The 16,830-nt window shown below is 41.4% G+C and overlaps 1 protein-coding gene across 2 annotated transcripts in view; it reads left to right on the plus strand.

The window, feature by feature from the left end:
- The window catches only part of CREB3L2 (cAMP responsive element binding protein 3 like 2), an 85,527-nt gene extending 68,905 nt beyond the window's left edge, over positions 1–16,622 (plus strand). For both annotated transcript variants that reach the window (XM_086754956.1, XM_086754950.1), the window contains exons 9-12: positions 6,641–6,740; positions 7,692–7,818; positions 8,490–8,715; positions 9,652–16,622. In XM_086754956.1, the coding sequence (XP_086611082.1) occupies positions 6,641–6,740; positions 7,692–7,818; positions 8,490–8,715; positions 9,652–9,727 (529 nt within the window). In that variant the 3' untranslated portion in view covers positions 9,728–16,622. The remainder of the gene's footprint in view (positions 1–6,640; positions 6,741–7,691; positions 7,819–8,489; positions 8,716–9,651) is intronic.
- Positions 16,623–16,830: the final 208 nt, after the last annotated feature.

Here is a 16,830-nt window from a genome sequence, read left to right on the forward strand (position 1 = left end):
GGAGGGGGAAAATCTGCTTCATGTTTCTTCATTTCTGAAGAAATGGGTGACTCAATGGTGGCTTTCTCAAAGGACACATGGCAGAAAATGTTCAATAGCTGAGCTTTTAATTGGATGTTAGCTGAGAGTGGAGTCTTGGTCATGGCCTATGCTTGATGTACTCTCCCATGATGGCAAATTTCAATGAGTAGGTACTAGATAAGCCCGCTGTTAACACCTTCTAGTTAAAAGCATTTGTAGTGATGGTTGAATATTACCATTGAACAATGTGGTAGCACTGAAGTGTGGGAGGAGGCTAGGTTTTGAAGATAAGACCCACGATCATGGAAAAGGGCCCTGGAGCTTGTCTGGCAGGGAATGTATTGCTAATTGAGTGACATATGTTGTTTCTAATTTCTGGATCCAATCTCTAATTTCATGGAGCCAGACCCTGTAGCACTGTAATTTGCTAGAGAGTCTCCCACACACTGCTCATGCATAAAGACATCTGCTGCTTGTTTGAAGAGAGCCAAGCCATTTCCATGGCTCCTGTATCTTCCTCCAGGGTTTTACATAAAGGACCTAGGAGTTGTTTTGTAGGTGTGGAGTAGGGTTATCTGTCCCAGGAGGTGCTGAAGCCAGCTGCTCTGAAGGAAATGTGCAGCTGTGGATGAACCACTCAGGGACAACATGTTGTCAAGCCTAGAGTTATTCTCCCCAGTTCAGCTAAATTTGGCCAGCTGTTTTCATCTCAGAGTTGTTGTGGATGTGTTCATGAGAACAGCTTTGTTGGTATTGTCCATCCTTTTAGACAGAATCTTTAGCATCTTCTCTATTATTTGCCGATCTTAATTCTCTCATGATGAATACTCTAAAAATACTTAGCTAAGTGATATTATCTCCAAATCATTCATACTCTGGGCATGTGGAGTAATTTGCAATGTTTTCTTCCCTCTGCAATAGCATTGATATTGATTTGTAATCTCCTGCAGAGAAGCAGATGTTCCTGACCCTCTGCACAGAAATTCTTGTATTCACGGCAATGTTATTTTGGCTATTTAAATACAAACTTTACCTAAAATCTGTTAAGACTTCAAATTGAAGTACTGAGAAATGCGTAAAAGTGCCTACTATCAAGTCTGAGTTATGTAACATACCACATTATGGGTTTTTTCACCTTAACCCCAAAGAGCTACTTTTCTTATTTAGCGTATAATTGTGCTACTATCTCGTTAAGAGAATGATTCCAGGCCTTTGTTTGATGTATGTTATCCACTTCCTCCAGTGAATTCAAAATGTCTGATTTCCTCATTAGTATTTGCACAAAGCCTTGATGTAGCATCCAGGAACTGTTCAAATGTTTCAGAACTTGTCTTGACAGCATCCTATAGCTGATACTTCCATCTCCTAGGTACAGTCAGGAATCAAAGTTCAAAGCAGTGATGGTCAAAATTATGCAGTGTCAGTTTATTCTTGGATGCCCAAATTAGGACTTTATTTCTTAAAGTACCTAGCATACAGTCATATACACATGTATCTTATTTAATATGCCCAAAACAGAGCCCCCATTAACTTTAGTTGCGAATTTGAGTGTTCAATGCAGTAAAAAAATAAAGACATCATTGAAGGTCTTATCTAAAACTACATCTACAAACATTATTCTTTTGTTGTGAAAAATTGCAGGAGTGGAAGATAGATGACAGGAAAGTAAGAGCTGTGATTACATGTAAAAATGTTCATGGATTCAGTGTGGATGAAGACAAAGTTGTTTTTTTTACCTTGTTTGAAAATTGGGCTATAGCTGCTTACCAAAAAGTTCATGCACATTTATGTGCGGTCACTCAGTATTATGTTTTTATAGTCTGGATGGAGTTGAGAGGATATGAAGGGCAATTTCCAAAACATACAACTATTGAACAGAGGAGTTTCCTTTCAGTATGTGCAATCAGTTTTTTAGAGCATGTTATTTTATATATAGAACACATTTTGTACAGACACATACCTAAGGCTTCAGGGAAACCCTGCTTGCATTTCAAAATCTGGCTCCAGACCATGGAAATGTTAGAATTTCTTCTGGGAAAAATGTTCCTACATTATTCTCTAGTCTCAGTAACATGAAAAAAGTTAGAAGAATCTTCCCTGAGAGCTTGCCTTAGCCTGAAATTTTGAATCTGAAAAGATGTAATGTAAAAGGTGCAAGCACGATCAAAACCTTTGCATCCAGAAGTACCTCCCTTGACATTTATGCATCTTAAAAGGTAAGACAGGAGGCTGAGGATCAAGATGCAGGGGAATTTTTAATTTTCATTACTATGAGTGGGTGACTGCAGCATTTTTGGCATCTTTGGTATTAGGACACCAGCATATGTTTCCTCTCCTAATTTATGTGACTCAATCCCTTAAAAGAAACCCATCCAAGTTCCTTTCTAGGCAGTTTTCTCAAAACTAAGGAAGCACATAATTACAAGCATATCTGTTATGTCTTGTAGCCACAAGTGAGCCAGCCTCTTATTGGTTTCAGTAGCATCTGAACATGTAGGGTACTGCTGTCTTAAAAAGCAAAGCGTGTGAGGATAAGCTGGCACCAAGAGTTGAACTGACTTGTCCCAGTCACCAAGAAGGCTTGTCTACTCACATTTTGGCACTGGGAGCAAAGGCAAGAACTGCCAGTGATCCAGAGGGTTGAATATGGTCTCTGACACCAGTGTTGTCTAGCTAGGAGCCATGGTTATTTGGGCTTAACGACAGTATTGAAACATCTGGTACTGTATATAACATATGAGAAGTAGTTTGGCATTTCACTTCTGTGGAGCCTGTATTTATAAATATATTGAACGATCACTTTTCCTGGAGAAATGATAGACATAGGATCCAGTTAGCATATGGTTGAGTGTTACACATGGACAATGCATGCAAGTAGCTGCTGGAGTTGCTCCCATGGAGTAATGACTAGCAAGTTGTGTAGATCTCCACTCTGACAGGCACCTTAAAGGCAGTGGCTTTATAAATACAGTTGGGATGTTCTTCCATTTCTCATGTTCCTGCTCAAGCTATTGAGCAGTCATCTAAAGATCAAGTTGCATATCAGTCTGACCCACCATGGTTTATCAGCACCAAAGTTGCCAGACTTCAGAGATTTACATGGCTGTTTCTTTATTTGAGGCTGATAAAGCCATTTTACCAAGTCATTTTCAAGGAATTAAGGATCTGGATTTAAGTTGCAGTGAGATATCTTGAACTTCACTTCAGGCCACCCTTATAATAGCTGACAAAGCGTGGCAGCCCTGGAGTGACTCCGTGTTTTCAAAGCAGCAGGACAGTGTTTTTACATGGAAACATCTTTGATGAAAAATTGTTGGATTTTTTTTTTTCTTTGTTATTCAAATGAGGAAAAATTGTGGATTTTCTTCTGCTTTAAGATATTCTGGTCTTTCAGTGAAAACCTTACTTCAGGATCTGCTCTCTTTCCTACAAGTAGGACAGACACAGAAGGAATCAGTGTATACAGTTGGAAGACAGAGTAATTTTTTCTCTCTCCTTATCAAGATTACATTTTGTTCCTCACAAAGTAGATGCATTCTCTGAAAAGTCTTGATCAAAATAAAGTGTTTGGTGTCCCCTAGAAGCTGACTTTTTGTTTGTTTGTTTGTTTGAATTCATGTTGGATTTTACACATGACAGTGAATTGAGGAAACTTCCCGGATGGCTAAGTCCTGGAATGACAAATTTCCTGTCCTGGAATGACAAATTTCCTCTCCTTAATCAGTCACTGGAAGCAGAGGGGAAGCCTGGAGTTGTTCCTTACTTTGGCAGTGAAAGGGACTCTTCTGAAGATGAATACGTGAATGTGCACATGAAAACAAGACATCACAGGCAGAGTGAATTTGCTGGCAGTGGATTGAAGGGAGAGCAGGAGTCTGCAGTCACTTTACAGCTTTCCTGTGAGGTGCTTCCATTGGAAGGGAGAAGCGTGAAAGCACGTTCACGCCTCCTACGGAGGTGACCCTCTAATTGAATATCACTGGGAAATGTGTCAGACACAGTGAAAATAACTCCTGTGGGTGCAAACCCCCTTATGCATGCTGCCTTGGGATTGCATTTTCTCCTGTCAGGACTTAGCCATAGGCAGTGTGTTTGCTAAAAGCATTTCTGGCCTTCCTGCTGCTACTTAGAGGGAGCATCTTCGTTTAACCTAAGTTCCTGTTCTACAGAGGAGAGAGCTGCTCCTTTTCCTCCTCTTAGTCCAGATCATTCCTGCAACCATCCAGTAATAATGAAGGCAACTTTTGCATGGAAAATGAGATCTTTTGACCTTGGAATCCAGTCTTCCACCATTCCAAATTCAAATAGCGAGTAGAAGCACCAAGGAGTGCCCCATTTTGGCAGTGGCAGGGTAAACTGGTATCATCTCTGAACAAATTTGTTTCTTTGCTCTTGTCTTGGCTCTTGCTCTTAGTTTGAAAATGCACCTGTAGCCTGTCAGCTCCCAACAAAGTCCTTATCTGCTGAGAAGAAAACAGTAGCTGTGCTCAAACAAATAAATGACTTGGGAGAGAAAGACATTTTATATGAAGGTAAATAAGATGGGTGATGAATCTTACTCTTGTGTATAGGAGACCTCAGAATACCTACCTAATTATACTTTCCAAAAAGAGAGTGTTTTGGAATCAGCTCTCTGGGCCCACTGTGCCCAGCAGGTTTTTTAAATTGGACACAAAAAGGCAGAGATGAGCAAAATGAGGAGAATTGCCTCTTCTCTGTTGATTTCCTCACCAGCCATTAGCTGTTTTCTCACTGACGCCTCCACAAAAAGTGGCAAGAGTGATCAGCATTTCAAGGCTGCTGCTGCTGCCAGCCCCCGAGCTGGGGAGGAGGAGAGCTCCTTCCTCCTCGCTTAGCAGAGTCGTTCTGTATTGAGCCTTGTGACTCAGGTCTGAAACAGGGGTAAAATTTAGTCTTCTATAATAGCACAGAAATTGCAGGGTTAAAAAGGCATTGCTGTGTAGTGTAGCTTGTGGCATGTGATGGGAATACTGTATGCAGCACGTTCTGTGCTGGAAAATGATAGATACTGTGCGCGCAAGTCTGTGAACCTTATGCCATGTAATGGATGGGAGGAGGAATTGGGGAAAGATGCAGAACGGAGCAAGGAATTAGGATGATCTCATTTACGTGATAGTGGTGTCCTCTCTTAATTTGCCTGTGGTCTCTCTAATAGTGAATAAAGGACTGAATTAGATTAATCTCTTTCTTTAAATACTGAGTTGCAGAATAAACCGTGCTCTCAAGAGCATACAAGACATCCTTCCTTAATAAGTTGAGAAGGATTTGCTGGCCCAGATAAATCTGTGCTGTGAGCATGCCTTGTGCTCATTTCAGAATGCATTCCTGAAGTCCTTGAATTCATTAAACCCTAATTAGCAATGAGCATTGATGATTAAAAAAAATCTATAATAATAGGCAGACAAGTGTATATTGAGCTGTGTAGGCACCTCTGGGTCTGTCCTACAATTAGCTTTTAGCCAGTTTGATCTTAAAATAATCCTTCTATTTTCTCTGACATCCTAACCTTGCTTCTTGCTTTAGCATTTGACGTCACAGCCTCCGAAGCTGTTGTCTGAGTTTTGTGGGGGTTACCCTCTGCAGTAGGTTGTGAGACTTAGGAGAAATGACAAGTAAAATTGAAAGCAAACAGCAAAGTTAACATCCTGATCCAAAATTGTACTGTGTTAGACTCTGAGGGCAAGTATTCGGATTACTTCTTGTCTGTTAAAAAGCTTTAATGAAAACTGCTGTGAAAACCCGACATCAGTCGTTCTTTGAGATAATTTCCTATGTAAATTACTAGTATCCTAATTGTAGTAATTGATGATGATACAGAAAAAGAAAAACAGCCAGAAATACAGAATACCTTCCTGGTCTGGGACTGTTGACTCCAACCAGAATAGAATTGCTATTGTGGTTGGGACTTCTTTGTGGTTGGGACTTCTGAAAGATGCAGTCAGAGTAGCCACTTCAAGCATCTGTGATTTATGTCAACTCCTGGAGGATTTAGCAAATAGCAATAAAGTGCTTTATTTAATAAATGTATTTGAGACATGAAGTCTGTGCCTATGTCCAGTTTTAAGACCTTCTCTTTGAAAATGATTCAGCATGTGATCCAAACCACTGTACAGCAAGTTTTCAGGAAAAGGAGGTAGCTGTATACTTCTACCACAGATTAGAGCAGTTACAAACGTGCTTTTGCACCTTTTCACATAATTGTGAAACTCTTGCTGAATTTGTTACACAGAACCAGGTCAGTTGCAGGTACAGCAGTTTCAGTTGTTTGTATGCTTACCTGAGCTGTTTGTTGTAGAAACACTGAAAATAGAATTTTTATTTGTAAGAGCCTTCTGAAAGTACTGAAGAAGTAATCGTTAAGGGACATCAGTTGAGGGAAAACCAAAAGATCTTTTTGAAAGATCCAGTGCTAATATATGTAAAAATCTTGTAAAACTAAAACCACTCCTTGCTGCTAACTTCAAGGGGAGGACTTTGATGATCTGTACTTTATCACCAATGCTGTATTATTGCCAAGTGTGGTCTTGGAAGCAAAAAGCTATTTATCCAGCAAGTAGATCAATGCATTTGATACTTATCTGTTGTCTTTGCTTTCCAGAACACTTCTGCAGCAGTTGCAGAGACTCCAAGCCATGGTTGCTGGGAAAGTGTCCCGTTCCTGTAAGGCAGCTAGCACACAGACAGGGACCTGTGTTATGGTGAGTGTCCCTAAAGCTGGGAATTGTAGGGGAAGGAGAATCTCTTTCCACTGCTCAAAGGCACATCCCTTGTTCTGCAAAGCCCCTCACTTGCAAATTCTCAGCTTGGGAAACTCCTTTTCAAAATGTGACAATTAATTTTGAGGTAGGTGAGATTCCTGGCTGATAAAGATTAGTAGTTGTGGAAGGCATTAAATTCTGGGGGAGATTGGGCCTATGCTTTTGATTGGATGCTGCAATAATGAGAGAAGGAGCACTGCTCCTCTGAGTTACCCATTTTATTATTTCCTACAATATTGTACATGAGAAATGGTGCCTAGAGTTGTACAGTGAAAACAAGGGTGACCCTTGATGCCCAATTCTTTTGATACCAGTAAAAATAAACTTGCTTATCCAAATAAAAATATGACTAAGACTGTAAATCTGTCTCTGGCCCATTTCAGTAATAGTAGTCAGGATAAGAAAAGGATTAGAATGAAACTTTTCCTTTTTCTTTCCTTATACTCAGCCAGCAAGTTCCCTTTATATTAGTGCTATAAATTAATGGAAATTATTTTCAAGGCCTAAGTTGTTGTAGTCTGCCAGTCTCTTTGTCACTTTAAAGCAAGACTGGGGCCAGCAGCAGAAATAACCTTGGAAATTCCCAACAGCATCTGTAAAGCACACATGGTAGTTGTATCTGCTTTTACATTAGGAGTAAATAAGGCTACAGGTCAAAGAGATGGCAGTCAGTGAAAACAAACTCCAGCATTGAAATCTGCCCTTTAAAACAAGGAATTGTTGTTGTATATATGCCTTTGCTAAAAGGCACTGTATGTAGTGATGAAAATAGGCTCAGATTATTTATTTTGAAAAAGTAACAGATCTTCTTTATGTTAATTCTTAGTTTTGATGTGTGTGTGTGAGCCAAGAGCTAGTGCACTTACCTCTTTGGCATCCTCCCTTTGCCAGATGGTGGTGCTGTGCTTTGCAGTAGTTTTTGGCAGCTTCTCTCAGAGCTATGGGCCATATCCTTCTGCTACAAAGATGGTGTTGCCCAGGCAACATTCCTCACCAGAGTCCTACACAGATTCCATTGGTAAGTGACACCTATCCCAGTCTTGCTCCCTACTTGGTTGTGCTTCGACACTTGTTTTCCACCCCACAGACCTCTTCTCAAGCACTTCTCGCTTTTCTGCTCCTTAGCAGGCCATTCCTTGATATACCTGTGTCTTTCAAAGAATAGCTTTCAAAGGCAAGTTGTTCTGAGAGAAGACTTCATAGACATGGGCAAAGCCTTTCCCCACTAGCCTGCTTGCTATTTCTGTTTAAAGCAGGTTTTTTTTTGTTGTTTTTTTTTGTGGAACTAAAGCTAGTGGTCTGTAAAAGGTTACAGGATTTCTACTTGGCAGCAAGTGTTTATAGTTTTAAAACATGCAACTGATATCGGCTGGTGTCAACAATGAGTCCAAGGACTGAGTGGGAAACTGTTAGTATTATATACCTGTAATGAACCAGTTGCTTTTAACGTGTATCATCAAAGTGATGTTTCATTTAGTTCTTGTTTTGTGAATAATTCAGAGCTTTTTGATCCCTACTTGGACCACTGCTGTGGTATCTTTCCTCAGCTACCAAATTACCAGTTAATCACATGAAAAGAGAAAATACTTTTGCAGCTTAAGTTCTGCTCTTATGGTTTCCATTTCCTGAAATGACCAGGGCTGTTCTCTGAGCTGCCTGTTTCTCATCTCTCCTTGTCCTTGTATGCAGTGAGGTCAAGGAGTCTGCTAATTTATGAAGAGCCTCACCAACTGGAGGAGTCGTCAAGCCCGATCTCCTTTGCAGATCACAATGACAGGCAAGCAGACACCTCGAAGTACACAGCGCTGTCCCTGGAAGCCATGCCAGGAACACATGAGGATGATATCATGCAGTTCACAATAGCCAATGAGACGAGGCTAGAGAAATCAGTGCTGCTGGGCCTGCAGCAGCACAGGTGAGTGTAGAGTGGGCTGCTTGTCGCACAGGTGTTCAGTGTCGCTGTCATTTGTGTCTGGAGGCCAGCAGTAAGACTAGGAGCTCAGCTGTGCTGGGCACTGTGAAATATGAAGTAAGAGTTTGGTCTCTATCTAGAGAGCTTATAGGCAAAGTTACTCTGGAGAAGTGGTTGCAATAATATTGTGGTAATACAGCTACCAAACTTGGTTCTTCTGCCAGAAACCTTACTCCTGTAAGTCTATTAGTTGTGCCTACCCACTTCTTTAAGCATTTGTATGTCTCCTAAAGGAATAAGCTTTTGCCAGTTGGGTTGGAAGTGTAAGGCTGCGATTCACTGGGCTTTCTATGAGGTTAGAGTGTGAAGAGCTAGAGCTTCTTGCAACAGTGATCTTACTAAAGCATTGCTGTAGAAAGTTTGCAGGACTCAGTCTTAAGAGACACACCTGTGAAGTTATCTGAACTGCTTAACACGGGGCTCCTTCATTACTTTTTTTTTTTTTTAGCATAAATTTAAGTTTTGGGGGCCTCTGCAAAGAGAGATTCACTGTTGTAAATATGTGTGTGCAGTTTTCTTTCCACTCTGCCTTTTCTGTCCTGCCACTGTCCTGTTGGCCTGTGTCTTGATCTTGGTCAACGAGCAGTAGCAAGCACACCAAACAGCGGAGAGCAGAATTTTATTTGGAAGCATGCTATTCTGAGGGCTAGGATGAGCCATATCACCCCAAGCATGCCTTCCGAGGACTTGTGTCAGAGTTATACCTAGAGCTGAAGAGATGACTAATTCAGTGTGTTACCAGACTCCAACTGACAAGTACCTGGTAAACACTGAGTGCCTTTTCAGCATTAGCCAGTTCAAGCAGCATGTGCGCTTTTAAAAATGACTATTGGTGTTAACCTCTGTTTTGTTTTTTTTTTTTTTTTTTGTTCCCTGCAGAGTCAACTCCGAACTAGAAGGAAATGAAACACTGAAGATAATTGAAATAGATAGAAGAGTCAATGCCACCTCTTAAAAATAAAAAAAGGCCTTTTTTCTTGACTCCCCTCTTTCCCACATATTTTCAACCAAAGTCCCCCTGACTTGTCATCTTCAGTGAACCAAAGCACAAAAAAGAGGGAGTTCAATTTTTGCATTGACTGGTGAGGCTGTGACTGCAGATGGGATCTCTTGCCTTTGTAACTCCCTTCTTCACTTCACACATGGTCCCTGTCTTTGCTTTTATTCCTTTCCTGTCTGATACTGCAAGGGCAGGATTGAGTTATGATGGCAGATGATGCCAGCAGTGTGCCGATGACTGGTGGGTGTGTGTGCGTGCACGCACACATCCTAATCTGAGCACAAAGACATTCTGTAGAAGAATGAAATATGCAAAACTGATGGAAGCATGTGGGTGATAGGTTTCTTGGGGGAGGGAATTGAGAGAACAAGGAGATGCAGCATAATGCTGCTCAGAATCTTGCCACAGCTCCATGCCTGTTGGTCTACAGCACTTGAACCTTCTGGGGAATTGAGAAGCACATTCAGAAGCACAGAAATCTGCTTCTGAAGGGACAGGAATGAGCCCCGATACTGTTGAGTTAACAGCACAGACAGGAGAGGGATGGGCAATGATGCTACTGAATTGTCTTCCCCTAGCTCTTTCTCTCTTCTCCCCTCTAGCCCCTTTATCATTTAGTGGGGTACGTTTCTCTCTGGGTTGAAAGCAGTCCTAGTAGGCTTCCCTTACTGCTTCCACCCTTGTGGAATTCAAGCAAAGATCAGTCGCTGTCTTGTCACACTTTTTCTGTATGAATTCTGGGAGAATTACACTAGTTTAACTAAATCTGTTTAGAAAGCAGGTTTTGTTAAATTTATGCAATGTTTTGGATGGATGTCCTTCAGTCTGCTTAAGACTAATCTGTTTAGGTTAAATCAGTTCTTTCCCAACAAACTAAATCAATGTAAGGCTTAAACCAGAAGTGCCTCCTGAGAGGACCATATGAATTTAATTTATTGGCTTCTAGATGCGTTGATGGAATTTCTTATGTAGACCTGGTCTCAGATTGTCCTGTGTTTTCCTTTGCTTGCCATCTTCCTGTCACTGTTGTAAATAGTATTTATTAGCTTCGCAAAATTTTGTTCAAGCAGTCGCAGTGAAGAGAGTTGAGCTTCCCTAACCCTGCAAGTGGTCTAGGCAAACTCTGAAACTGGGCGTGCAAATATCAGTGAACACTCATTCCTTCCCCCTAAATTTGAATTGTCCTAAAATAAAGCCATGGGTATTACGTCCTTTTCCAGAGACATGATCTTAGACCAACTGCTTAGCTAATAAGATAAGAGAGTTAGAAAGCCTCAGCTAGGCAGAGTTCAGGCCTGGAGGTGGTAGATACTGTATGAACTGTATGGCAAGACAGCCCCTTACCTGAGGAATTAGGTGTGCAGGCAGCAGACAAGGTAGAAGAGGGATGAGATGGGTGTGTAGGGAGGTGAAGCGACTGGGCCAAGTTCAGTGGAAAAGCTAAGAGCAATGTTCAGGTCTGATCCTGGTCCAGTACTCCCTGCTTTGTTTCCTCCTTGTCTCATGTAGCTGTTGCCTTCAAGGGTTTTCCCTCTCTTGGTACCCTGGTCATGTCTTTACCTGAGCTGTGCTTCTTGGAATTTGTCCTTGGAATGGCACAGTCAAACCTAGCCCAGGATTTGAGCAGGGTTTTATCTGGTTACTACAAAATGCTTGGACTCCACTGAGGATGGATTTAATGTGAAAATCCTCATCCAGCAGGCTAGCATATAGCTACTTTACAGTTGACCAGAAGTAGTCAATTTAAAAAAATAAAATAAACAATTTTGAAGCTCTTTTTTTCTTTTTTTTTTTTTTCCTAATGATAAATAAGGGAAAAACTAACATAGCCTTACAAGTAATTTTTTACCATGTACAGTAGATATTTCCTGCAAGTATTCTATTTTGTAAAATATTGGGTTTGTATTTTATTACAGCAGCTGCCACACCAGCTCCTTTCTTGTTCTTCATTCTCCTTAGGCATTCTTCCTTTAGTATCCTATTTTGTTGCACTCAGGCCTGACTCAAAACTCTGTGAAATTAATGGAAAGAATTTGGTGAGTTATAGCAGGCTGTGGCTCAGTCCCTGCTGTGCCGTTTGAAGAAGGTGTTTCACATTAGAGACAGTGAAACATGTACCTGACTCCATAAAGCTGTAATGAGTTTTGGTGTACAGATGTGCTTTCTAAGTAATGCCCTGTTCTTCTATGCAAGTGCCTTTTTATTATTTTACCTTTGGTGGCAATGAGAGGAGAAATGCCATTGTAGTCTATTTTGCCAGTGTTCTCTTCTTGACATGGGTCAGTCTCCTCTGTAAAGTTTCTTTCCCTTTACAGTGATCCTTCTGGGTCCTCTGCATCATTCCAATATCCACCAATGACTCTTGTATGGGGTTTTTTTTAGCAATGATTTAAGGCTTCACATAAATAATGAACACTGGTGGGTGCCACAAGGGATGGCTGTATTGCTGAGCCACATGAGGTCAGCAAAGTGACAGGAGAAGGCTGGGACTGACCCTTCCACTACCATATGGCCGGCTGGTGTAAGTGGGCAAGGTCATAGCTTAGAAAATGCCTTAAGTGGTCTTTTTTTTTTACAGAGCACGCATGGTTTGCCACCTCTGAGGGCAACTGAATGGTTAAGTCTTCTGCAAAAGAGGCCCCAAGCTGTGGAGCCCAACACTGCTCCTATTAGTCTTGCAGTTTGCACCGTGCATAAGTAGGAGGCCGCTCTGCCTGAGCTCATGCCCATTATCAGTTGAGTGGATCACCTGCCATTGCAGATACAGCTGACTTCACTGTATTAAAAGAAAAATTGAGTTATTTCTCAAAGGACAGACAATTTTGCAAAAAATCCCCTCTCTCCAAAACCTACTACACTGATCACCATTAAAGCTTTGCCATTTTGTTTGCTTAAATTGGCATGTCAATTCAAATCTGATGGGGAGATAATCAGACTTTCATCTGGAGCATTTTAAATTGGCCAGTCTAGGTAAGGCCTCTGAACTAATTAATCCAAGCCAGTGTGGCAATACCAAATTTTTTGTAACTGTTTGATAATCTATTTCTATAATCTTTCTTTGTGAATCCTTTAAGTTATTTTTAGGTGCTCGTTTGGGGAATCTCTTGACCTAGGGCATTGTTTGGGGATTTATTGTATTAAATATTACTTCTTTAGAACAAGGAAGACCTTTGCTTTACTTTGATACATTTGTGATCATTTTTCTTCAGGGGCCTTAAGAGAACCCGTTTCTCTGCTAGATACTGGGGGCCAAAGAATCTCCTGTCATCACCTGCTCCCAGGCTGTTAGGAAACAAGGACCTCACTGTCTCCAGAGGTAGTTCATGCCTGTGGTAGGTACCTCACAGGGGGACAGAGGAGGCAGGACACGTGCGGTTGCACTGCCAGGCTCAGTGGGCCAGGGCTGAACGCTGATGCACTGCAGGCCACGTGGAAAGGCAGCTGTGTGTGCTCTTGTGTTAAGGGCATAGGGAAGGAGTAGTAAGGCGTATTCAGGGAGGATGCCAGTATAAGTGCTTTTAATTAGCTCAGCTCTATTACTTGAGGTCTTAGCCTTCTGCCAGTATACTTTTTCCCATGATCAGTGACTTGGTGCTGTAGAGTAATGTGTGTTTATGGACAGGGTAGGCAAAGGCCTTATGTGCTACTTAATTTCCTTTTCCACTAGAGGACTTAAGTGATCCTTAGAGTCTTGAGCTGTAACATTATGCTTCTTCTCAGCACGATTTTATACACACCAGTAAACTTACCTTTTGGCCAATAGCTTTAAAGCATATCTAGATCTGTTGGGTCTTTGCTTCTAGGGAGATAAGCTACGAAGGAACGTAGAGCATTATTTTTATATATATATATTTGAAAAGTATCAAGCACAGGGCATGTGACAGTTCTAACCTTGTTACCAGTGGGTAGGTAATGTTGTTGGTTTTTTTTTACCCCCACACTGTTTATAGTTCTTTGCTGCATTTCTCTTGTTTCATCCATACTATTCAATATTTTTCAGCAGCACAGGCTAATGATGTTCTGAGGCTGAGGTTCTTAGGCCCAGCTGATACAATGCAGCACGCTTCTCACTTACTGCTTTTGGAGGCTGCAGGTCTGATGTATGCTGGGAGGAGACCTCTTCCATATGTCTGTGTGTAACGATGTGTCTCAATGTATTCTTAATTTTTCTAATGTAGAGCTGAAAATGACTCCCATCCCTGGAAACATTCAAGGCTGGGCTGGACGGGGCTCTGAGCAACCTCATCTAGTTGAAGATGTCCCTGCTTCTTGCAGGAATTTGGACTAGATGGCTTTTAAAGGTCCCTTCCAATCCAAACCATTCTATGATTCTATGAATATAAAAACTTTTATTCTTTGGTTGTTGTTTTTTTTTTTCTGCTAAAAAACCAACCCACCTCTCTATTCCCATCCCCCCAAATAGATGTATCAGAGTTGAGTTCTGTCTAGATGCATTTAGAATGTAGGTCAAGTAAGTGAATGATACTAATTGCTATGTTGGGAGGGATTTCCACTGAGTATTTGGGCTCTAGATTCTAGCTAATGCCAAGAGGCCATTGTACAAAGCCCACGCAGCTAAGAACAGAGGTATCGGGAGTATTTTTGTACTCTTAGTGACTAAAATATTTCTTTCTCAAGTAACTAATTAGAAAAGGAACATTTCATATTCTGAAGGTGAAATGGTAGGTCAGTACTTGGCAACTACAAAAGTTTTACTTCCCTGTATACATAGTGTAGTGCTATGATGTGCTGCTGCTTTGCACTATAGCGTTAAGGATAACCAGCTTTGGGATTGCGAAGATGAATGAACCAGCTTACGTGTTAAGGTCTCTGCAGATAAGATGTAAGGATTCAGTCCGTGGGCTGGGATATTGTAGCTTTCTCGTGGCCAATAAAATGACAGTGGGCATTCAGGGATATGCTGAGGGTGTGATCTCAGTGTCGACTGCATTGCTTAGGTGATCAGCATCTGTTGGAGACGGCAGGATTGAGAGGGAAATTGCTGTTTGTTTTTGTGGGTTTCACGTCAGGCCTTTTCGTGCTTTACCAAGGTATATAGCTGAATTGACTTCTGATGTAGGAAAGAGTGCCTCTTGCAGGAAACTCATTTGTGATGCTGAAATGGAGTTTGGATAGTGTTTATTACCAGTAGTCTCTGTAGCCTGCCTCCATGCTCTTTGTCTAAGAGCTGGAACTGACTAGGTGAAAACAAAACATGGGAAAGCTGGATTTTTAGACCTGTCTTACAGAAAAGGAGAAAGAAATGGCTGATGAAGGGACTCCTGACATCACAGGGAAACTTCCTAGTTCTTGATTCCATAAATCAGCAATTATAGTATTTTTTTTTATTAGCTCCCCCTTGTTTTAGCTTTACTCTTCCCCTTGCTCTTTAATACTATGCAGCCCTGTCTATGCAGATCTGACCTTTATGGTATATGCCATTTTTCCTTCCAACAAGCAGGTAAAAATCTTTTTGAACTCTAGCAGCCCATAATTAAGGGAGTAGAAGGGAGAGAGGGGGAAGCAGAGACAAGTAATCAATTTATTTTAACAGAAGTCTGCTCGTATCTGACTTTGCCATATCAGAGTTTAATTAAATGGTGCTGATTTAATGGCATCTTGCTTTCTCCATTTGTACAGTTAGCAAGAACGAGTGTGAGCATGCATGTATGTGTGCACGTGTCCATGCTGAGCAATTAAAAAAAAAAAACCATAAGAGTTGTTTTTTTAATGTAGTAAGCATCACTAAAGAAAAGCTTCTACCTGAGCACACAGGGCACATTCCACTTGGTGCAACAGAAAGTCCAGACGTTTCTCTCTGAAGCCTGTTCACATTCCACATCACTGAGCACTCGTAAAACTGTAGTGTGAATCGCTGTCTGAAGTCTGTCCTGATAGCAGTTTCTGACTGAAAGTTGTTGTACTGTGTCATTTTGTGTGTATATGCATAAATTGTCTGGCCTTTAAATAATTACTTTAGGCTTTATCGTATCTTCAGGTGTCACTTTTGTTCTGCAGAATTATGGCTTTGAATTATTTTTTTTTTAATGATATAACTTAGCCTTAAAAAGTGGCCCATGCAAGCTGACAATTCAAGGAACACAGTTTGTTGAGCTGGTCTTCTGGGAGAGGACCTAAATATCCTCCCTTCCCTGGGAGCGCTGCTGCCCTGACTGCCCCGGGGCGCAGTAGGATGCCAGCACGGGGAAGCAGTTTGCTCTCAGAGGGCCCCCCCGTGATGTAAATACATCACTGTTTCCCTGGGATTCGCTGGGCCTTCTGAGGGTAAATTCACCTGGTGTTACCCTCTTGAAGAGAAATACATATCCAGGGCCAAAGCCATTGCCTTGGGGCGTGCAAAAAAATCCCTTGTGACTCTGAGTCATTCTGCCTGTGACACCCCAGAGGCATTTCAGCTGATCTTTCCCTTTCCCTCCGTTCATGGGGATGCAGTATGGTTTTGTGCAAACATTTACGCTATGTAAGACGAAAATGACAGTGATACTAGTGCAAAAGCACACCCCCGCCCCATAACCTCCTTGCTAAACTGCATTGGAGCCTCTTCTGACTGCAGAGATCTCTGTTCTTTTGCCGTAAATCTGTTTAACTCTGTGTTTAATGGCCTCTCTGTTTTTGTACAAGCGCTGTCATCTGGATATGGTCCCACCTGATTGTTCACACCACAGACATGTCCTTTGGGTGGAAAGAAATCGCTGTTTCTCCTTTTTAAATTGTCTGCTTGATTCTACGAAAGAACAGACTACCTGCTTTTGTAGCCTAAACATGTATGTAGTGAAGTATGTTATGCTTTCAATTTCTTGCAAATAAATATTTTCTGTAGAAAAAGCAAGTACAGTTTGTTTGCTTTCCTGGTGGTTGGAAAAGATCTGGTCCGTTGGCTTTCCCAAGCGCAACGCAGTGTGCAATGTATCTGTCTTCAATGCAGCAGAACCCCGGTAATTTAGCACATTGCTAGACAGAAGGTTAAAAGCAACACTGGGTTTTTACTGAAGCTGCCTGCTCCTTACCTTTTTTGAGATGAGCAGAGAATTTTATCT

Source organism: Chlamydotis macqueenii, chromosome 1 (assembly GCF_036417535.1).
Source record: "Chlamydotis macqueenii isolate bChlMac1 chromosome 1, bChlMac1.mat, whole genome shotgun sequence".
Lineage (NCBI taxonomy): Eukaryota > Metazoa > Chordata > Aves > Otidiformes > Otididae > Chlamydotis > Chlamydotis macqueenii.